The 23,835-nt window shown below is 44.2% G+C and overlaps 1 protein-coding gene across 6 annotated transcripts in view; it reads right to left on the reverse strand.

Moving 5' to 3' along the window:
• Positions 1-22,025, reverse strand: part of RABGGTA (Rab geranylgeranyltransferase subunit alpha) — a 73,990-nt gene extending 51,965 nt beyond the window's left edge. The window contains exons 1-8 of one of the 6 annotated variants that reach the window (XM_040416934.1): positions 21,923-22,025; positions 10,961-10,991; positions 8,950-9,060; positions 3,655-3,779; positions 3,049-3,236; positions 2,773-2,970; positions 1,644-1,727; positions 1,168-1,250 (exon numbers count right to left, since the gene is read on the reverse strand). In XM_040416934.1, coding sequence (XP_040272868.1) covers positions 1,168-1,250; positions 1,644-1,727; positions 2,773-2,970; positions 3,049-3,236; positions 3,655-3,779; positions 8,950-9,060; positions 10,961-10,963 — 792 coding nt within the window. In that variant the 5' untranslated portion in view covers positions 10,964-10,991; positions 21,923-22,025. The other 5 variants (XM_040416932.1, XM_040416935.1, XM_040416936.1 and 2 more) reach the window with 5 other exon arrangements.
• Positions 22,026-23,835: the final 1,810 nt, after the last annotated feature.

Here is a 23,835-nt window from a genome sequence, read left to right on the forward strand (position 1 = left end):
ATAGGCTCTGGACAAGTACCACATATGGTGTAAACCGCCTTAGACAGATGGTATAAAAGCAGTGTACTTTTGTTATGTTTGACAGATGGATATCATATGATCTCAGCCCCCTTAGACTCATCTGTCTAGTAGCATACATTAAAAGGTGTTGTCTTAACTGTTTGCAGTGCTTCTTAGCACTTAGCGAGTACTTGTATTACACTGCATTTCCGAGACAAAGTGCAGTGCAATGAACAGCTGATAGTTGTCGGACTCCCACTGATCAGATATTGATGACCTATCCTGACAATAGGTCATTAATATTGATGACCAGACAACCCCTTTAACTCCTTAGTGACATAACTTATTATAGCCTTAACACCAAAGTAGCATTTTCACTGTGTTCTAGTGGTGATAACTTTTTTTTTTACTTTAATATAGCTGTTTTTCTATTTCGCTATCCATCAGGATGGGAATATGATCTCCCCGTTTTTAGGATAGGTGGGGGTCTGAGCGGTCGGACTCCACAGGATAGGGGAAAACTTTATATTTGGCCCAACCCCTATATAGCTTAGATTGCCTGGCTGATATCTCTAGCTGCTATACAGTCTGAGATCCAGCCCCCAGCAGCAAGGACATATAAGATAACTCCTTGGCAGGAAAAGGGTTAGTGTCTATTACCTTAGAAATGCATAGCTCTGCATAAGAGCTATAAATACAAAACAAGCACATTTTAATCAAGACTATTCAAAATGTTACTTCTATTACATATAAGAACTGTTGCAAAGTAGTACACAGTATTTAAATTGTATTAGACTGCGGTTGTATATGTGCAATCACATAGTTTTATTATGTATGGAATTGGCCGTGTAAGAGCTCATGGTTTTTGGCAGAACACGTACGCTATATGCATGCTCCTTAGTATGGAACCACACAGCCTCTAAACACCGCTGCACAGACATCTATTGGGTCTGGAAGCAATGCTTCTGGAAGAAAATATTGTCAAATATATATCCTTTGCATGGAGGTACAGTAGAGGCCCCCATGTACCTCTATGGCAGTACTATTACAGATCCAAAACACAGCTGTGTGCATGACCTTTATGACGAGAGCATATCAGCTGATATTAGCTGCTACAGTCAGTATTGGATGTTACATAAATAAAGAAATTTACTTCTGTACACTTACTAAAACTGGATGAGTAAAAGTCACCGATACCCAGGAACCAACCACATCAACAGATATACATCGGATAGAGAGAGGGAGATCAGCTGGAACGCAAACAGACAAAAATATTTTTAAGGAATATCCAACATTAAAAAGGTTACATTGGGGCTGGTTTAACAAATATATTAGAGCAACTCAGAAAGTGTAACTCCCTAATAACGTTATCGGCAAAAAATGTCATTTTAGCTGCAAGAGCTTTCCATTAGTCTCAGGGGCTGAAGGAAATATCAGATTCTGTGGTATATCCCATCAGCAGACACAAACTGTAGTCCATGAAAGTCTATTAGCTGCGGGAAAAAAGCAGTCAAGTAAACTGTGTGACATAATAGGCCGGTCAATTACATCTCACTCATGACTGTAGACCAGTGAAGTGTAGCACCAGTGGCCTCGTAGTCCTGTGTCAAGGAGGAAAACACTTTTAAAAGGAAGGTGCTCACCTCTTCCAAGAAGCCACCGATTGTAAAACCAGGCGCTCTGGTCATTTGGGTCTGTGAAGAACGCATTTTGTACAAGTTCCAGCTCTAGCAGAAAAATACAATCCGAATATATCATTATAGGTACAAAGCACCAATACCTATGTGCTAAATCACTAAAGGGGTAGTATCTGATCTGTGGGGGTCTGACAGCCACCACAAATCACAAAATTAAGGAGCTGGAGTCCCTAAAGTGAACTGAGTGGTTTTCACGCATGCGCGCTGCTGCTCCATTCAGCTCTATGGGTATGCCGTAGATAGCCGATTGCTGTACTCTGCTTCTCTTTGGCAGTCCCATAGAAATGAACGGACCAGCAGTGCGCATGCGTGAAAGCCGCTCCATTCACTCTGGTGACTCCAGCACCTCATTCTTGTGATTGGTGGGGGTCCTAGTGTTCAGATCCCCACCGATCAGATAGGAAAGGGTATAACATCTTATAGAGGGACAACCCCTTTAACTAAAACAAACTAAAAGACATATCCACCAACCAAGTGGCAAAAAATTATCGCTATTGTAGTAACGTTGATATTGTTTAGACCAATATACAGAAGCAGCGTGTCTCAAAAGGAAACTGTCAATCATTTATTGTTGGTGTTGCTTAAGGCCTCCTGCACACGGATGTTTTTTTTTCCCGTTTACTGGCCGTTTTTTGCATTCCGTATACGGTACCATTCATTTCAATGGTTCCGCAAAAGAAAAAACGGAATGTACTCCGTATGCATTCCGTTTCCTATTATTGCCCGCAAATCACATTCCGTGGCTCCATTCAAGTCAATGGGTCCGCAAAAAAAACGGAACACATACGGAAATGCATCCGTATGTCTTCCGTTTCCGTTCCGTTTTTTGCTGAACCATCTATTGAAAATGTTATGCCCAGCCCAATTTTATCTATGTAATTACTGTATACTGTATATGCCATACGGAAAAACGGAACGGAGAAACGGAACGGAAACAAAAAACAGAACAACGGATCCATGAAAAATGGACCGCAAAACACTGAAAAAGCCATACGGTCGTGTGCAATAGGCCTAAAGGTGTTAAAAATGAACATAATCTTGTCAGCCACTTCTCATGCACATTTCATATTCTCACCTGATAGCAGGACATCTTCAGTGGCTCGGCCTAGATGCTGTGGGTCTGGATGAATCTGGGGAAGAAGCTTGCTCCGATAATGCCAAGATGAGTAATTGGAGAAGTTTTTGGTGATAAGGCTGCTAGTAAATTCAAGTTCTTCAGAGTGTGGAACATTAAATGAATGGGTAACAAAACTTCGGTAATCCCAGCAATGAACTGTGGCACAATTATAATGGGACAGGTAAGGAAAAAATACTTCCAAGCAAGACTGGTCTCTTGTATAGAGTTACTTACAGTTCCTTTCATCAATCTCCAAAAATCGATTGCAAAGTGTCAGCTCCCGTGACCAGTCTGGTTCTGGCATGTGCTGCATGATCCAACAACGATGATACCACGTGCCATAGGATTTTGGATTGACACGTAGACAGCTCTCTAGAAAGGAGAGCTCTGCCACATACAGTGAACCCATCTCTTCATCTGACCTCAAGTACAAAAGAAAAATATACCATTTATGTGCTTTCACCATTGACCAGTCACAGTTTAGATCAGTAAGACAACATCAGAAGCTAGCATAATATAATTTTTTTCTGTAAGTTGCTTTCACTGTGTAGCCTTTCTAAAAGGGAATGTACACCACTGCAGCAAATTTATTATTGTAATTTGCAAATAGTCTTGATGAAAAATATCATACTGTTTTGTGTATACAGCTACTCTGCTGATCTATTTGTCTCCATGATTACAGACTACAAACAAACCCTGCATGTAGTCTGATCCTGCAGTCATGAGTACCTCCCTTCCGTTTGTCCACTACCTCTTGTTAATGCACATGTAAGGCAAGATGGAAATCACTGCATTCTTTATAAATATGTTGACTATCAGGCATACAGACAGAAATCTCACCTGTCAGCTGCAAGTGCAAAAAAAACTTCTCGTCTTAAATTCCATAATGAGGCAAAATCTGGGTTTAAAGCCAATATCTGAGCTGTTAATTCCAGTGCTTCTTTATCCAACTGCCCGGCTTTCCGCTGGAGGAAACACAAAAATAAACTTTTATGGGCGACAAAAAAAAGAAAAATGGTAATTCATATTTGACAGGGAGTCATACAAGAAAGGTATGAGAACTGCTGAGAAATCAGAGATATCCAAAGATGGTCATTAGGTGCCCAAATTAGCAGTTTGAGATTATATTTAGTTCAATGTGTATGCCCAGCTTTAGTCAATAGACACTTTTGGGAGCAAATTTTTTTTTAGCAATGTGTTTCACTCATTTTAGGCCAAAAATCTTTTTTCCATTTGCAGGATAACAGGCCGAACTGGATGGACAGATGTCTTTTCGCCTTATAAACTATGTTACTAATTGTTTTTTTATTAAAATATTTTGAAAGTTTTCCTCTAGAGCAGGGTTGCACAACCTGCGGCCGACAGAGCCATGGTTTGCGGCCCCCGTCCTGCTGGGCAGAAACACAGCTGATCGTGCAATCAGCTGTGTTTCTGCCCGGAGCCGCACACTTACAGGGTTACAGCTTGCGCTCCTGCACTGTAGCAGGAGCAGGACGGGTCCCCGGCTGCCGAAGCGAAGGCAGAAGCAGTGTATCAGCGCTTCTGCCTTCTCCTCACAGGTGAGCAGAACGCTGTGCAGTTTAGTAGGGATCGACCGATATTGATTTTTTAGGGCCGATACCGATAATTTGTGAACTTTCAGGCCGATAGCCGATAATTTATACCGATATTCTGGGAATTTTCATTTTTGAGAAAAAAAAAAAATTCCTACACAAATCTGCTGAAAATTAATGTTTATTGTTAATGTGTATTTTTTTTGTTTATTGTTAATGTGTATTTTTTTTTTATAAATCTTTTTCATTTATACTTAATATTTTTGTGTTTTTTTTTTACTAACTTTTAACCCCCTTAGGGACTAGAACCTTTGTCCTATTCACCCTGATAGATCTCTATCAGGGTGAATAGGATCTCACACTGTCCCTGCTGCTCTGTGCTTTGTGCACACAGCAGCATGGAGCTGAACATGGCAGCCAGGGCTTTAATAGCGTCCTGGCTGCCATGGCAACCGATCGGAGCCCCAGGCTTACACAGCTGGGGCTCCGATCGGAGGAGCAGGGGAGAGGGGATCCTGTGGCCACTGCCACCAATGATTAATACTGGGTGGGGGCGCACTGCGCCACCAATGTTTTTGCTATTGGCCGGGATTGGGATGGGGGTGGGGGGCGCACTGCGCCACCAATGATTAATACTGGGGGGCTTGGGGGGGCGCACTGCGCCACCAATGAAGATAAGTCTATCGATCATTCATATACAGGAGGCGGGAGCTGGCTGCAGAATCACATAGCCGGCTCCCGACCTCTATCTGCGGTAGCTGCGATCCGCGGCACCTGAGGAGTTAACTACCGCGGACCGCAGCTGCCGTTCATAGAGGTCGGGAGTCGGCTATGTGATTCTGCAGCCAGCTCCCGCCTCCTGTATATATGAATGAATGAAAGGCTTATCTTCATTGGTGGCGCAGCGGCCACAGCCCCTCCCCTCCTCTTGTCTTCCGTCCTGTCATTGGCGGCAGCAGCAGCAGTAGCACAGGGGGAGGAGACACTGCTTCCTTCTCCCCTGTGCTGCGGAGGGAACACAGAGAGCGCTGTCAGCAGCGCGTTCTGTGCTCCCCATACGTTATCGGTATATCGGCAAAATTGATGCCGATACCGATAACGTTCAAAATCCTCAATATCGGCCGATAATATCGGCCAAACCGATAATCGGTCGATCCCTACAGTTTAGACCCGGCGATCACGTTATCGCCGGGTGTCAGGGGCAGAGAACTGCAGAGCCTCACCAGCTCTGCCCTGTACAAAGCCCCCCTCAGCAGGCTGGTTTTCCCTGTAACTGGGGTTCCTTTGGATGCTCCAGTTACAGTGGAAATAGTGAAAAAAAAAAGTCTGTGTCCCCAAAAGGTTTTTTATGGACCTTTAGGGGACAAATTATGTGGCAAATATATACAGTATATTAAACGTTTAAAAAAAATTTAAAACACAAGTAAAAAGAAAAGGTTAGCAAAAAGATGCAAAATAAATAAATAAGATACAAGTAAAAGAAAACTGTCATGTGGCAAAAATATATTTTAAAAGTAAATAGTGATGATAAAAAAAAAATACTAAATAAATAAAATACAAATAAAAAAGGAAAAAAATGGAAAATGTGCAAAATAAAAGTCAGTGTCCCCAAAGGTCTTTTAGGCTGGTTTCACACTTGCGTTGTCCGGATCCGGCGTGTACTCCATTTGCCGGAATTACACGCCGGATCCGGAAAAACGCAAGTGAACTGAAAGCATTTGAAGACGGATCCGTCTTCAAAATGCGTTCAGTGTTACTATAGCAGCCAGGACGCTATTAAAGTCCTGGCTGCCATAGTAGTAGTGGGGAGTGGGGGAGCAGTATACTTACCGTCCGTGCGGCTCCCGGGGCGCTCCAGAATGACGTCAGAGCGCCCCATGCGCATGGATGACGTGTCCATGCGATCACGTCATCCATGAGCGTGGGGCGCCCTGACGTCACTCTGGAGCGCCCGGGGAGCCGCACGGACGGTAAGTATACTGCTCCCCCGCTCCCCACTACACTTTACCATGGCAACCAGGACTTTAGCGTCTTGGCAGCCATGATAACCATTCAGAAAAAGCTAAACGTCGGATCCGGCAATGCGCCGAAACAACATTTAGCTTAAGGCCGGATCCGGATTAATGCCTTTCAATGGACATTAATTCCGGATCCGGCCTTGCGGCAAGTGTTCCGGATTTTTGGCCAGAGCAAAAAGCGCAGCATGCTGCAGTATTTTCTCCGGCCAAAAAACGTTCCGTTCCGGAACTGAAGGCATCCTGATGCATCCTGAACGGATTTCTATCCATTCAGAATGCATGGGGATAATCCTGATCAGGATTCTTCCGGCATAGAGCCCCGACGACGGAACTCTATGCCGGAAGAAAAGAACTTAGTAGCAAAAAAAAAAAAAAAAAGTTATCAAAAAAAAGAAAAAATCATTACAATTATCACCCCATTCATGTGAAACTATACATATTGTATAATAATACGATCCAACACATATAGGGAACTAATTATAATAATTTGCATATTTAAATAATGGGCTATAGTTTGAATAAAAATGACTTTTAAAAATAAAAAATGCATAGCTTCCCCCGAATAAAACTAAAAATATATTAAAAAGCCCTGTGTTATGTAATAAAAAGCTGCAAAAGTTATTTGGTAGTCCAAAAAAAAAAAAAAGTGTTTGAACCACAATTATTACATCACAAAAAAGTGACTGGTCATTAAGGTCTTTTCAGGCCTGGTCATTAAAGGGTTAACCAATAAGTGCTTTCCTGGCTAGCAAGGCCTCACACACCCGTACCTTTTCTTTTGGTCCGCAGGACACCAGCCATATGTGTTCTGCATTTTGCAGAACGGAATAACGGATGCGGATAGCACATGGAGTGCTGTCCGCATCTTTTGCGGCCCCGTTGAAGTGAATGGGTCCACATCCAAGCCACATAAAAAAAAATGCGTATCAGATGGGGACTAAAACAATGGCCGTGTGTGTGAGCCTTCAGGGAAAATGCTTACTGGTTATTGCAGGGGCACCTACAGTATATCTGGGGATGCAGAAGGTGATAACCAGTGAGCGCCGTCCTCTGCAGTGAAGGAAAGCACTCATTTGTGAATAGGAGGCATTAAGGAAACGTCACCTAGCTTACTAGTTTAAATTATTTTTAACAAGTTCCTGCAGCATAGTCCCTTGAAACAAAAGATTCCTACTTTTCTGCTCCGTGCTGCTCTCGCTGTCTCCATACTCCTGTTTCGGAGCACCTCTCCAGCAAATGAGTGACTTTAGCGGTGAAACGCTGCTTGTGGCCACACCACCACTGAAGCCAGGCATTGGCTGGAGAGGTACAAGTGACTATGTCAATAGCCAGCCGGATGTAAACAACGCCGGAACCAGAAGATGGAGACAGCGGGAGCGGCAGGGAGCAGGAACGTATGAATCTTCTGTTTCAGGCCCATGCTGCAGGAACGTGTTAAAATCATTTTTTAGCAGGAAATCTCTAAGCCCCTGTTACACGGACAATTACTGGGAACAAGTGTTTATCAGGAATGTTCCTATGTCTGACCTGTATAATCGTGACGCTGATCAGCTGATAAACAAGGAATCACTTGTTTGTTGGCTGATTTTGCATATTTTATCAGGATGAAAGATGTACAATTATCGTCAGCACATCTCACCGTGTAATCAGGAATGTGCTACAGATAAATCGATAGAAGAGAATGACGGCGGAATGACTGTGGTAGTGATCATTCCTCCCCAGTCACTTTGCATTAGGGCTTGTTCACACGAACGTAAGGGCTCCGTGCCCAAGCTGTGGACCGTGGGGCAGCCGCATGCGGATCGCAGACCCATTCACTTGAATAGGATCCGCGATCCGTCCATTCCGCAAAAAGATAGAACAAGTTCTATCTTTTTGCGGAACAGAAGCACAGAACGGAACACCACAGAAGCACTCCATAGCGATTCCGTGGGGTTCCGTTCCGCACCACGTCTCCGGATTTGCGGACCCATTCAAGTGAATGGGTCCGCATCCATGATGCGGAAATGCACACGGCTGGTGACGTGTGTATTGTGGAACCGCCATATGCGGCCCGCAGCACGGAGCCCTTACGTTCGTGTGAACAACCCCTTAGCCTGTGTAATAAACTGATGCAAACAAGCGCTGATTAACTTTTTTTTGCGGCCCCTTAAAATAGTGCAATGTGACAAAGCGGCCCCCAGACCAAAAAAAGGTTGTGCACCCCTGCTCTAGAGCTTCCAGTTTCAGTGTATTCATCTCTGAACCCCTGACAACTCATAAATACTCATTATAGCTAGATTCTTATAAATTTATTAAGAATTTGGCTGTAACAAGCGTTTGTGGGTTGTCAGCAGTTCAGAGATAAGGGATACACATTGAGATGTCAGAGCAGCTCTCTGACGGATTCAGTGCAAGGCAGAAAGCTATAGTCTGTAGATGTCCTGAAACTGAAAGCTGTAGAGGAAAACTTTTTGAGAATTTCTAATCAACACAAGCTGAAAAAAAAGCTCTTTAGCCCAAAATGAGCAAAATGCAATAATAAAAAAACGGCTCCCAGGTCAAAAGAGCATGGAAATATTTACCTTATTAAATGCAGCCTGTGTGGCGCTCACATAGAGTTGTAGCTTTTTCTCTCTCTCCTTGTTCTTCGCCTCCTGTTGCTCCAAAGTAGTCTTTACTTTAAGCCGACCGTGCTGTATATAGAATAATTCAAAAAGAGGATCAGGCATGGACATCCCTTTTGTAACTAGGCGCCACTAATATCTCTAAACCTGAATGCACTAAAATGTAGAGCAATTTGGTGCATCTACATTTAGAGAAACTATCTGCAACCAGTCTGAAAAGGGAATGTGGCTAGTTTACATCAAAATCTAGGTGCACTCACATCAGTAAATGTAGGTCTATGTTTTCAATGTATTTCTTCAAGAAAACAGACGTAAATCTACCCCATCCAGTCTTACATCACAAAGTACATATGGCAAAAGTCACCACTAGGGGGAACTGTAAAATGCCTATGCACTTAGCATTTCGAGTGGTGGATGCAGGCCTCATAGCAATGGTGTATCCTTATTTGAAAGTTTACACATCCAGCTCACCTTATTCACAAATGTTCCGCGTGCTCGGAATGAACAGGTAGTCCTTGGAACATTAAAAGAAGAAAGGTTTCCGGCACTGTAATATTTTCAGTAAAAAAATCTCTCTCTTTATTGACGTAACATAAATCCATATACAGACAAATCCATAAACCATGCAATAGTTTACGTGTTTCGGACACAGTGTTACGACTAAGGACACTGTGTCCGAAACGCGTAAACTATTGCATGGTTTATGGATTTGTCTGTGTATGGATTTATGTTACGTCAATAAAGAGGAAGATTTTTTCTCAAAAATATTACAGTGCCGGAAACCTTTCTTCTTTCAATGGTGTATCTTGCCTCAACGGTGGGTATGCCATTGCTTTCCAAAGACGCCTGCTATAAAGCTAAAAAATAAAATTCTGAATTCTATAAGCAGCAAAATTTAGACATTAATGGGGAGGGAGACCTCCAAATAATCATCAGTTTAAAGTACTGCAATAATCAGCAGTATAATGTACAACCACATCGGCTAGTTTCTGTCTGCACTGCATAACCCCAAGCATTATAACAATTAGGCCTCATGAACATGACCGTATTTTGCACTCCGCAAAACGCTGATCCGCAAACTATGGATGAGGTCCGCGAGACGTCAGTGTCGCATCAATTTTTTATTTTTTTTGCGGACCCATTGACTTCTGGATTATGCGACCAAGTATTAGACATGTTCTTTTTGCTGAACGGACATACAGTGTCACAGACGTTCCTGTGGCAGGTACCAGGAGATCGGAGAGACTGGCAACTCATGGGTTAAATTGACAAGTTCCTTGTGGATCTTATGGTGTCTGTGTTTTGGTCAAAGCCACACCCCTTGCTTCAGGTGTTGCTTGTTAGTAATTTACCTTTCCCATAAGTAGCCGCTTCTCACTCTTGGAAGTGCGGTTTATAGATTTTCTTCCTGTCTTCTCACTAGCTGGTCAGTTGTAAGTCTTGTCTTTTCTTATTGTATTGCGTTTGTATATTCCCCGTTTGTATCTGGGCCTGAGACAGATACTTCCATTCGTCCATCTGGGGAGGAATGGGTTGTCTCTGGTCCTTACTTTATTCCAGGGCCTTATAGGGATATAAGGGCCTAGGTAGACAGCATATGAATATTCCTACCTTCAAGGTCTATTCATATTGATAGGTAGTTACGGCCGGATTAGGGTTGTGTAGGAGGTCACCTGTTCCTTCCCTAGTTTCCAGGCCCAGTTACTGTTCCCCTTCCCTCCTGTGCTCAGTGTGGAGTTTTCCCCCCACACTGATCGTGACATACTGAAGCGGAAAGCACATGGATCATCCGTGTGCTCTCCTCATCCATATGTCCGTTCCGCAAAAAGATAGAAGATGTCCGCAAATTGCAGACCACAGATCTTTTGAAGTCAAGCGGTCCACAAAAAAAATGAGGATATCACATGGACCATATTCATATTTTTCAGATTCTCTATTTGGACGTACTATCTGGAGAATTTGGACGTACCATCGTGTTCCAGGGATTAAGAACAGAAGACCTGCAATAAATAAAACGCTTATTATAAAATGTCAGGATCATGAGAAAAGGTTCCATAATCACAGTCTGGGGAAATAAAACCCATTTAGTGGAGCAGCTTTGCCATTTGGGACTCTAGAAAAGCTGGAGGATAAGGTTTGTAGCAGCAGTAATGGCACACATTCTGGATATCATGGGTACTTCTTTTTGTTCTCCTACACCTGTAGAAATCCTCTCTGGGCAGGAATTTTTTTTTAAAATAATTTTAGACCAGTTGCATTATAAAAGAGTGTCCCAATTTGGCCCAAAGTGGGTCTACTGACCAGAATTAAAAGATTTATAGATCCCTATGATGCTGTGGGTAGGGGTCAGGCCAAGAAACTTGATGGTAAAACTGGCACCAGCACACCCATAATACACTGGCGAGATTGCTGTGTCCTCTCCAAACTACCAGAGGAAGGTGTAATTACACTGCACTACCGAAACAGGGGGGGCAGGTGAACATTGAAGAGGGCGATGTGATCTCATGAGCAGTGCGGGTGATCGGCAGGGGTGCCAAGAGTTGGACCCTGCCGTTCTGAAATAGATTACCTATCCTGATTGGTTATCAATATCCTGACAGTTCACAAACCCTATAACTCTCTCTGTCAAACCTATTACAGTAACCAGAGAGAGCACCCCCAAGGGAGTGACTCAACTACAGCATTAGGGTCCATTCACACATCCGTATGTGTTTTGCGGATCTGCAAAACACAGACACCGGCAATGTGTGTTCCGCATTTCGCGGACCGCACATTGCTGGCACTCTCATAGAAAATGCCTTTTCTTGTCCGCAATTGGACATGTTCTATTTTTTTTTGCAGAACGGAAGTGCGGATCCGCAAATGCGGATGCGGACAGCACATTGCGGCCCCATTGAAAATGAATGGGTCCGCACCTGTTCCGCAAAGTTGCAGAACGGATGCGGACCCATTTTGCGGATGTGTGAATGGACCCCAACATTGATAAGTGCAGGACTCTGGGCCTATCAAGAGAAGAATAGTGGCGTCATACTGTTAGCCAAAATGGACTTTTATGATGAAAACTACCCTTTAGATAACATCTTCCCCACACAATATCAGTAAACTGAAAATGGACCCAGTACAGGTCATCAATATGAGATCCGAGGGGCTCTGACTCCTGGCACTTCTGCCGATCATCTGTTTGAGGAAGCCACGGACTGCTCACAGCTTAGGGAGATATTACATCACAGTTATTTTTCCGTTCTTCAGATCCGTCAGAAGAACAGAAAGATAAAGAATAAAAACGGATCCTGTAAAAAAAAAAAAAAAAAATACGGATCCTGTACATCAGTTATGCACATTTGGCATCTGTTTGGGCCATTTCCATTTGAGATCCATTTTTTAAACAGAAAAAAAGTGAATGCATGCAGTACTTTTTTCCTGTCTAAGGCTACTTTCACACTAGCGTTAATTTTTTCCGGTATTGAGATTAGTCATAGGGTCTCAATTAGGGGTGGGCGATATGGCCTAAAATCTATATTGCGATATAATTTTAACCGCCTCACGTCCGCCCATAGGATATAAACGTCCTATGGGTGGACGTCTATTTCTGACAGCACGTTTTAGAACGTCCTGTCAGAAATAGCAGCTGCACGCTAATCGTGCAGCTGCTGATCGGGTTGCCCGCTGTCAGTGACAGCAGGGCAACCCTAAGACAAGGCAGGGACAGTGCCCAGGTGTCCCTGCCTTCACGATCGCTGCAGACACAGCGCTCACCGAGCGCTGTGTCTGCAGAGAAGGAAGCGCTGTGCGCTTCCTGTTCCGGCCCGGCGGTCATGTGACCGCCGGGACCGGAGAGTGCAGGAGCTGTGTGAGGTCTCTCAGAGACCTCGATCAGCCCTGCTGTGAGGCTGTACAGCGCTAGATTGCTGCTGTACAGCCTCTCTAGGGGTGTATTTGTCCTGTAACTGGGGCTACTATGTCAGCCCCAGTTACAGGAGAAATCAACAGTGAAAAAAAAAAGAAAAAGTGAAGCAAATGTCCCCCAGAGGTCTTGTATGACCTTATGGGGGACGAAAAGTGTAAAAAAAAATAAAAAAAAATATAAAGGGTTGAAAAAATAAAATAAAATAAAGTTTCACATGTAAAAAAAAAAAAAAGTTCCCAAGTTAGGAATAAAAAAAAAAAAATTAAAATAGAAAAAATAAAGTAAAATAGACATATTTAGTATTGCCGCGTCCGTAAAAACCAGCTCTATAAAAATATCACATGACCTAACCCCTCAGATGAACACCGTAAAAAAAAAATAAAAAAAACTGTGTCAAAACAAGCAATTTTTGTCACCTTGCATCACAAAAGGTGCAACACCAAGTGATCAAAAACGCGTATGTCCCACAAAATGGTACCAATAAAACCGTCACCTCATCCCGCAAAAAATGAGCCCCTACATAAGAAAATCTCTCAAAAAATAAAAAAACTATAGCTCTTAGAACATGGAGACACTAAAACATAATTTTTTTGGTTTCAAAAATGCTATTATTGTGTTAAAGTGAAACAAATAAAAAAAAGTATACATATTAGGTATTGCCGCGTCCGTAAAAACCAGCTCTATAAAAATATCACATGACCTAACCCCTCGGGTGAACACCGTAAAAAAAAAAAAAAAAAAAAACTGTGTCAAAACAAGCAATTTTTGTCACCTTGCATCACAAAAGGTGCAACACCAAGTAATCAAAAACGCGTATGTCCCACAAAATGGTACCAATAAAACCGTCACCTCATCCCGCAAAAAATGAGCCCCTACATAAGAAAATCTCTCAAAAAATAAAAAAACTAGAGCTCTCAGAACATGGACACATTAAAACATAATTTTTTGGTTTCAAAAATGCTATTATTGTGTAAAACTTTAATAAATGAGAAAAAGTATACATATTAGGTATCGCCACGTCCGTAACAATCTGCTCTATAAAAATGTCACTTGACTGAACCCCTAAGGTGAACGCTGTAAAAATAAATAAATAGAAACTGTGCTAAAACAACCAATTTTTTGGTCACCTTGCCCCATAAAGTGTTATATTGAATGATCAAAAAATCATATGTACCCAAAAATAGTACTAATAAAACTGGCACCTTATCCCCTAGTTTCCAAAATGGGGTCACTTCTTGGGAGTTTCTACTGTAAGGGTGCATCAGGGGGCTTCAAATGGGACATGGCATCTAAAAACCATGTGGAGTTCCTTTCCTTCTGCGCCCTGCCGTGTGCCCATACAGCAGTTTACGACCACATGTGGGGTGTTTCTGTAAACCGCAGAATCTGGGTAATAAATATTGAGTTTTGTTTGGCTGTTAACCATCGATGTGTTAGAGAAAAAAATTGATTAAAATAGAAAATCTGCCAAAAAAGTGAAATTTAAAAATTTGATCTCCATTTTCCTTTAATTCTTGTGGAACGCCTAAAGGGTTAACAAAGTTTGTAAAATCGGTTTTGAATACCTTGAGGGGTGTAGTTTCTACAATGGGGTCATTTATGGGGGTATCCACTATGTAGGCCCCACAAAGTGACTTCAGACCTGAACTGGTCCTTATAAAGTGGGTTTTGGCAATTTTCTTAAAAATTTGAAGAATTGCTTCTAAACTTCTAAGCCTTCTAACGTCCTAAAAAAATAAAATGACATTTCCAAAATGATGCCAACATAAAGTAGACATATGGGGAATGGTAAATAATAAATATTTTATGAGGTATCACTTTCTGTTTTAAAAGCAGAGAAATTGAAATTTAGAAAATTGCGATTTTTTTAAATTTTTGGGTAAATTTGGGATTTTTTCATAAATAAAAGGTGAAATATTTTGACTCAAATTTATGACTATCATGAAGTACAATGTGTCACGAGAAAACAATCTCTGAATGACTTGGATAAATAAAGGCGTTCCAAAGTTATTACCACATAAAGTGAGATATGTCCGTTTTGCAAAATTTGGCCTGGTCAGGAAGGGGGCAAAGGGCCCAGATGGGAAGTGGTTAAGCATGTGCAATATGCGATATATTGTTTTCTATATTGGGGGGGGGGGTTAAACTTTTGTTTTGTTTTTTACTTTTTATTTAATAACTATTAGCCTCCTTAAGGGCTAGAACCCTTGTCATATTCACCCTAATAGAGCTCTATTAGGGTGAATAGGACTTTACACTCTCCCTGCTGCCATGTGCTTTGTGCACACAACAGCAGGGAGCTGACCATGGCAGGCAGCCAGCCTCTGATGTGCGCCCCCCCCAGCCTCTGATGTGCGCCCCCCCCCCAGCCTCTGATGTGCGCCCCCCCCAGCCTCTGATGTGCGCCCCCCCCCAGCCTCTGATGTGCGCCCCCCCCCCCAGCCTCTGATGTGCGCCCCCCCCCCCCAGCCTCTGATGTGCGCCCCCCCCCCCCCAGCCTCTGATGTGCGCCCCCCCCCCAGCCTCTGATGTGCGCCCCCCCCCAGCCTCTGATGTGCGCCCCCCCCCCCAGCCTCTGATGTGCGCCCCCCCCCCAGCCTCTGATGTGCGCCCCCCCCAGCCTCTGATGTGCGCCCCCCCCAGCCTCTGATGTGCGCGCCCCCCCCAGCCTCTGATGTGCGCCCCCCCCAGCCTCTGATGTGCGCCCCCCCCCCAGCCTCTGATGTGCGCACCCTCCAGCCTCTGATGTGCGCCCCCCCAGCCTCTGATAACTGAAACCCACCCCCCTCCCTCCCCAGTATTAATCATTGGTGGCAGTGGCCACAGGGTCCCCTTCCCCCCCCATCATTGGTGGCAGTGGGCAGTTCCGATCTGAGTCCCAGCAGTGTAATGCTGGGGCTCCGATCGGTTACCATGGCAGCCAGGACGCTACTGAAGTCCTGGCTGCGATGGTATGTTAGTGAGCAGCATTATACTCACGTGCGCCGTGGCCGGCGGGTGCTCCTTCTTCTCATAGGTCTGTGCGGCGCATTGCTAATGCTATAAGCATTAGCAATGCGCCGCACAGACAGAAGAAGGAGCGCCCGGCGGCCACGGCGCACGCGAGTATAATGCTGCTCACGAACATACCATCGCAGCCAGGACTTCAGTAGCGTCCTGGCTGCCATGGTAACCGATCGGAGCCCCAGCATTACACTGCTAGGACTCCGATCGGAACTGCCACTAATGATGGGGGGAAGGAGGGGGAGGGTCCCCCTCCTTCCCCCCATCATTAGTGGCAGTTCCGATCGGAGTCCCAGCAGTGTAATGCTGGGGCTCCGATCGGTTACCATGGCAGCCAGGACGCTACTGAAGTCCTGGCTGCGATGGTATGTTCGTGAGCAGCATTATACTCGCGTGCGCCGTGGCCGCCGGGCGCTCCTTCTTCTGTCTGTGGGATATGGCCGGCACATTCATTGGTGGTGCAGTGGCCACAGTCCATCCCCTCCTCCTCCTACTCTGTCCTCATTGGTGTTCAGCGGCAGCCGCGCACAGTGGGGAGGGAGGGACTCCCTCCACTCACTGTGCCGGCCGGCTCAGGAGAAAATGGTGCGCGCAGAGAGCGCGATCATATCGCGGTCCGGCGATATGGCGAAAATCCATATCGTGGCCCAAATTTATATCGCATATCGCCTATACCGCCCACCCCTACTCTCAATACCAGAAAAAAACACTTCTGTTTTGTCCCCATTCATTGTCAATTCCCCTCAAATCCATTCTTTAAAAAATTTTAAAAATAGAAGAAAAAATAAATTTAAAATAGACATATTAGGTATTACCGCGTCCGCATCGACCGGCTCTATAATATCATATGATTTACCCTATCAGGTAAACACTAAAAAAAATAAAATAAACATTGACCCAAAAAACATAATATTGATCAATCAAAAAGTCGTATGCACCCCAAAATGGTAGCAATAAAAACAATCACCTCATCCCGCAAAAAATGAGCTCCCACACAAGACCACAGCCAGAAAAAAAAATATATATGGGTCTATGAAAATTGCAACAAAGAACAGATTTTTTTTTCTTCTTCTAAAAATGCTCCTATTATATAAAATGTAATAAAAATAATAAAAAAGACATTTGGTATCAATAACCGCGTCCATAACAATTGGCTCTACAAAAATATCACGTGATCTACCCAATCAAGTGAACGGTGTAAAAACAGAAAAATAAAAATTATGCCAAAACAGCTTTTTTTTTTGTCATCAAAAAGTCTTATGTACCCCAAAATGGTAGCAATAAAAACATCACCTCGTCCTGCAAAAAACAAGCCCTCACACAAGACTATAGCCAGAAGAATGAAAAAAATATGGCTCTAAGAAAATGGCAACAAAAATGTTTTTATTGTGTAAAATGTAAAAATAAAAGATAAAAACTAGACATATTTGGTATTGTTGTGTCCGTAATGAACGGATCTATAAAAACATCACATGATCTACCCCATCAAGTGAATGGTGTCAAAAATAAAATATATATATATATATATATATATATATAGAAAAATGATACCAGCTTTTTTGTGACTTCACCTCCCAAAAAATTAGATAAAAAGCAACTAGAAAGCCTAATGTACCCCAAAATGGTGCCAATAAAAACTACAGCTTGTTTCGCAAAAAATAAGCCCTCATGCAGCTCATTCAACAAAAAATAAAAAAAACCATGAAAGTAAATTCCATGTTAGAAAATGCAGATGCCGCTCCTTCCCTTCTGAGCCCTGGCGTATCCCCAAATAACAATTTGCGACCACAGTTGGGGTCTTACTGTATTCAGGAGAAAGTGGGTAGCAAATTGTGGGGGGATATTATCCTGTTATCTTTTGTGAAAAAGAAAGTTTAGGCCTATAGCACCATTTTCTTGTAAAAAAAATAAAAAAAATTCATTTTCACACCCAAGTATTAAAAATTCTATGAAACACCTGTTGAATGAAGTGCTCGCTACACCCCTTAAATTCCTTGGGTGGTGTAGTTTACAAAATATGGTCACTTTTTGGGGGTTTTCACTGTGGGGATACCTCATGGTCTCTTCAAATGCAACATGTTGCCCAAAGACCGTTCCAGCAAAATCTGCCCTCCAAAAAACATATGGCGCGCTCCTTGCCTTCTGTGCCCTGTCGTGTGCCCAAACAGCGGTATATGACCACATATGGGGTGTTTCTGCAAACTGCAGAATCGGGGTAATAAATATTGGTTTGTTTTGTTGTTAACCCTTGATGTGTTCCAGGAAAAAATTGATTGAAATGGAAAATCTGCAAAATTTTTAATTTAATTCCTGTGGAATACCTAAAGGCCCCTTTCACATGGGCGAGAATTCCGTGCGGGTGCAATGTGTGAGGTGAACAAATTGCACCCGCACTGAATCCGGACCCAATTACTTCATTCTCCATTCTGCTCTGGAGGCGGACACCAAAACGCTGCTTGGGGGACAAAACTGAGCCAAACGGATCCATTCTGACACACAATGACTTCAATGGGGACGTTTTCACTGACACAATCTGGCACAATAGAAAACAAATCCATCTCCCATTGACTTTCAATGGAGTTCATGACGGATCCGTCTTGGCTGTGTTAATGATAATACACTGCTCAAAAAAATAAAGGGAACACTTAAACAACACAATGTAACTCCAAGTCAATCAAACTTCTGTGAAATCAAACTGTCCACTTAGGAAGCAACACTGAGTGACAATCAATTTCACATGCTGTTGTGCAAATGGGATAGACAACAGGTGGAAATTATAGGCAATTAGCAAGACACCCCCAATAAAGGAGTGGTTCTGCAGGTGGTGACCACAGACCCCTTCTCAGTTCCTATGCTTCCTGGCTGATGTTTTGGTCACTTTTGAATGCTGGCGGTGCTTTCACTCTAGTGGTAGCATGAGACGGAGTCTACAACCCACACAAGTGGCTCAGGTAGTGCAGCTTATCCAGGATGGCACATCAATGCGAGCTGTGGCAAGAAGGTTTGCTGTGTCTGTCAGCGTAGTGTCCAGAGCATGGAGGCGCTACCAGGAGACAGGCCAGTACATCAGGAGACGTGGAGGAGGCCGTAGGAGGGCAACAACCCAGCAGCAGGACCGCTACCTCCGCCTTTGTGCAAGGAGGAACAGGAGGAGCACTGCCAGAGCCCTGCAAAATGACGTCCAGCAGGCCACAAATGTGCATGTGTCTGCTCAAACGGTCAGAAACAGACTCCATAAGGGTGATATTAGGGCCCGACGGCCACAGGTGGGGGTTGTGCTTACAGCCCAACACCGTGCAGGACGTTTGGCATTTGCCAGAGAACACCAAGATTGGCAAATTCGCCACTGGCGCCCTGTGCTCTTCACAGATGAAAGCAGGTTCACACTGAGCACATGTGACAGACGTGACAGAGTCTGGAGACGCCGTGGAGAATGTTCTGCTGCCTGCAACATCCTCCAGCATGACCGGTTTGGCATTGGGTCAGTAATGGTGTGGGGTGGCATTTCTTTGGAGGGCCGCACAGCCCTCCATGTGCTCGCCAGAGGTAGCCTGACTGCCATTAGGTACCGAGATGAGATCCTCAGACCCCTTGTGAGACCATATGCTGGTGCGGTTGGCCCTGGGTTCCTCCTAATGCAAGACAATGCTAGACCTCATGTGGCAGGAGTGTGCCAGCAGTTCCTGCAAGACGAAGGCATTGATGCTATGGATTGGCAGATGCTTTAGTCCAGGTCTGGGAGGAGATCCCTCAGGAGACCGTCCGCCACCTCATCAGGAGCATGCACAGGCGTTGTAGGGAGGTCATACAGGCACGTGGAGGCCACACACACTACTGAGCCTCATTTTGACTTGTTTTAAGGACATTACATCAAAGTTGGATCAGCCTGTAGTGTGTTTTTCCACTTTAATTTTGAGTGTGACTCAAAATCCAGACCTCCATGGGTTGAAAAATTTGATTTCCATTTTTTTATTTTTGTGTGATTTTGTTGTCAGCACATTCAACTATGTAAAGAACAAAGTATTTCAGAAGAATATTTAATTAACTCAGATCTAGGATGTGTTATTTTTGTGTTCCCTTTATTTTTTTGAGCAGTGTACAAACGGATCCATCCTGCCACACAATATAAGTCAATGGGGACGGATCAGTTTTCACTGACACAATAGAAAACGGATCCGTCCTCTATTGACTTTCAATGTTGTTCAAGACGGATCCATCTAGGTTATGTTACAGATAATACAAACTGATCTGTTCTGAACGGATGCAGACGGTTGTATTATCTGAATGGATCCGTCTGTGCAGATCCACGACAGATCCGCACTAAACGCGAGTGTGAAAGTAGCCTAGGCTACTTTCACACTGGCGTTTTGGTTTCCGTTTGCGAGATCCGTTCAAGGCTCTCACAAGCGGTACAAAACGGATCCGTTTTGCCCTAATGCGTTCTGAATGGATAAGGATACGCTCAGAATGCATCAGTTTGGCCCCATTCCGCCTCCATTCCACTTTGGAGACGGACACCATTTTCTCTGACACAATCTGGCACAATAGAAAACGGATCCGTCCTCCACTGAGGCTACTTTCACACTTGTGGCAGAGTGAACTGGCAAGCAGTTTCGTCGCCGGAACTGCCTGCCGGATCCGGCAAAACGTATGCCAACTGATGGCATTTGTAAGACTGATCAGGGTCCTTGAAATGCCGGATCCGTCTTTCCGGTGTCATCTGGCAAAACAGATACGGCATTTATTTTTTTCACCTTTTTTTGGGTCTGCGCAGACCGGAAGCACTAATACAGTCCTATGGCATTCAGGCAAGTCTTCAGTTTTTTGGGCCGGAGATAAAACCGTAGCATGCTGCAGTATTACCTCCGTCCTGAACAGTCAAAATGACTGAACCGAAGACATCCTGATGCATCCTGAACGGATTAGGCTCCATTCACACGTCTGCAAATGGGTCTGCATCCGTTCCGCAATTTTGCGGAACGGGTGCAGACCCATTCATTTTCTATGGGGACAGAAAAGATGCAGACAGCACACAGTGTGCTATCCGCATTTCCATGCCGCAGCCCCGCAAAAAATAGAACATGTCCTATTCTTGTCCGCAATTGCGGACAAGAATAGGCAGTTCTATGGGGGGTGCCGGCCGGGTGTATTGCGGATACGCAAAACACTACAGACTTGTGAATGGACCTTTTACTCTCCATTCAGAATGCATTAGGATAAAACTGATCAGTTATTTTCCTGCATTGAGCCCCTAGGACGGAACTCTGTGCCGGAAAAGAAAAACCTATGTTAAAAATAATACAAATGGATCCTTTACTAATGGATCCTTTACTATCTGAACGGATCCGCACAAAACACAGGTGTGAAAGTAGCCTAAGTAATGACGCTTTTTTTTCTTATATATTTAACCCATTCTGCCGTTTTTAAATAAAATTATTCATGCGGAAAACCCTCTCTTGGGGAGGAGCTTGTAAAAGTAGGACCGCCCACTGGACTCCTATGATTGAAGTCGGTTATACTGAATCCCTTCCCACATTCTGCTCAGATCCTCCTGCTCTATAGTGTGCTGCCTGCAGACTGTACTGCACAATGTGACCACTGCCCTGGAAAGAGGATATCCGACCCGCCATCTGCTGAGAATAAAAACCGTTGTACCTCCAGAGATGTCCACAAATATGTCTTACCTCCTGATAGACGGGATTTCCATCCCTGTGCCCCCCTCCTATGCCATACATGTCTGATCCCTCCACCAGTGACAGTGGAGATGGCAAACAGATGCCAACCAATGTTTATGTGACCTTGCCATATGGGCAGGGGTACTAGGAACCCCTAAAAACAACCCAGGGGCCCACATGAGGAGCGGTGCTTGATCCCCCACCTGTGGTGCTGGATTGTCAGGGCACCAATGCTGCAATCCACATTACTATAGGGTGCCTCTCTGTCACCCCATGCCGTGAGAACCTCTGGTGTCACATGAGGGACCAGGCACGACCACCACAGAGAAGTCCAGACGCCGCCTACCTGCCTCTGACAGCCGGCTCCCACCGAAGAATACCGGAACCTCTGCTCTACCACTTCCCCGAGCCATCCACAGGAGCCGAGCACCGCCCCACGGCCTGAGGACCCACCAATAGCGGCGCGGCTGACACCTGCACTCCACACGTCACGTCATGAGACAAGAGCTGTGATTGGACGCCGTCCAGGAGAAACGAGACCTTAGGAGGGGACTGGGGCGCGGCTATAGAGCAGCACTGGCAGGCTGTGTAAATGCAGTGGAAGGAGGCATCTCAGGGATGTCCTAGCAAATCCAAATAAGCTGCAGTTTTTGGTTTCCAGTTAGGACATTTTAAGGGCAGGATCATAGCAGAGCTGTCAGGCATCTATACATCTCTGGACAGACCAGACAAGTAGGACCCTTGGAGCTTGTTCACACATCTGTCATTATTATCATGTTACAGTAAATACTACTGTCAGAATCTTCAGGATTTATTATGGTTAATGTTGGCTTTGTAAGATATTTGGATAAGATGTTTAGGGAAAAAAAATCCCCCAAAAAATCAGGGTGATAATAGTTATCGCCCACCCACCATGAAATAACCAGAATACCCCTACTTCCATGTACTGTAGGAATGGCATTGCATAGAATCCTATTCACTACAGTGTAGTGGCTGCTACAGAAAAAAATACAATAGAAACGCTGCTTTTTTTTTATTATTCCCATAAATAAAAAAAAAACTATACTGCATCAAATTGCGGTGTCAGAAGAGGCTAATTGAGGTGTCTGTATCTGCAAAAGACCAGCAGGTGGCGACATTGCACTAAACCCTGGATACAGCACAATACCTATGTGGAGAATGTACTGAAATCTTACTATGTACTTACTACCCGGTATCAGGGCCGGTATAAGGTTATGTGCTAATCTGTATGGGCACCTTTACGCGTTTTGTGCACCATGGCAAACATACCGTTGCATTTTAGGGTCTATAATATGGCCAAACAACCTGGATCCTAGATTGATGCTTGATCTGTTGTCAGGCATGGAGAGATGTAACCGCATGCAGGGCAGTACAGTTACCAGGGCAACCTTATAATGCCAACAAGTACCGGGAACGGTTCCTATTAATGACAACAAGATCCTTGTATGACACTGACTAGGTGTCATATGGTTGGGAGACAACCTGCAAGTCATATTCTCCTCAGGACTTGTTATTCCTCATGTACACAGCAAGGAAGATTGAGAAAAGTGACTGAAAACCAAAATGATGCTGTAATGCTACAGTGTTCACGAAGGGTTAACTTAAAAATGTATTATGTTCTCTAAAAACTAGATCTTTGCATATGTCAAAATGCTGTGTAAGCCTAATCCCTGAGCATAAGGAAAAGTGTAGGCAAAACAGCGCCCAGCAGGGTCATCTGTCAGAGATACACTAGGACTCGACCACAGAGGGCACAGGCTTTGCCGTATTCCCAGGGAAGCCCATGTGAATCTGGCAGAGGGGATGGCCAACCTGAGGCTCTCCAGATGTTGCAAAACTACAACTCCCAGCATGCCCGGACTGCCAACAGCCATCAGCCTACAGCAGGACATGGTGGGAATTGTAGTTTTACAACAGCTGGAGAGCCGTAGGTTGGCCATGCAAGGGGTTATCCAAGTATTACTATGCAATGAATAAGGGACTGTAGATGAGGTATTATTGCAACATACATGGAATAAATATATTGTTTGGTTTTTATATATGTCCCTTCTAGTCCACCTTCTCTTACATCCAGAGGTGGACTGACATGCTCAGTAGCTTTCCTGCTCTCATAGTGAAGTGGTCCAGACACCTTTCAGTCATTCATCCCTACTTCTAAATTCATAGAAATATATAGATATATCTGCAGGGTCGGAGTTGGGTCCCTTGGGCCCACCAGAGGAAATTATTCTCTGGACC

Source organism: Bufo bufo, chromosome 2 (genome assembly GCF_905171765.1).
Source record: "Bufo bufo chromosome 2, aBufBuf1.1, whole genome shotgun sequence".
NCBI classification, from domain to species: Eukaryota; Metazoa; Chordata; class Amphibia; order Anura; family Bufonidae; genus Bufo; species Bufo bufo.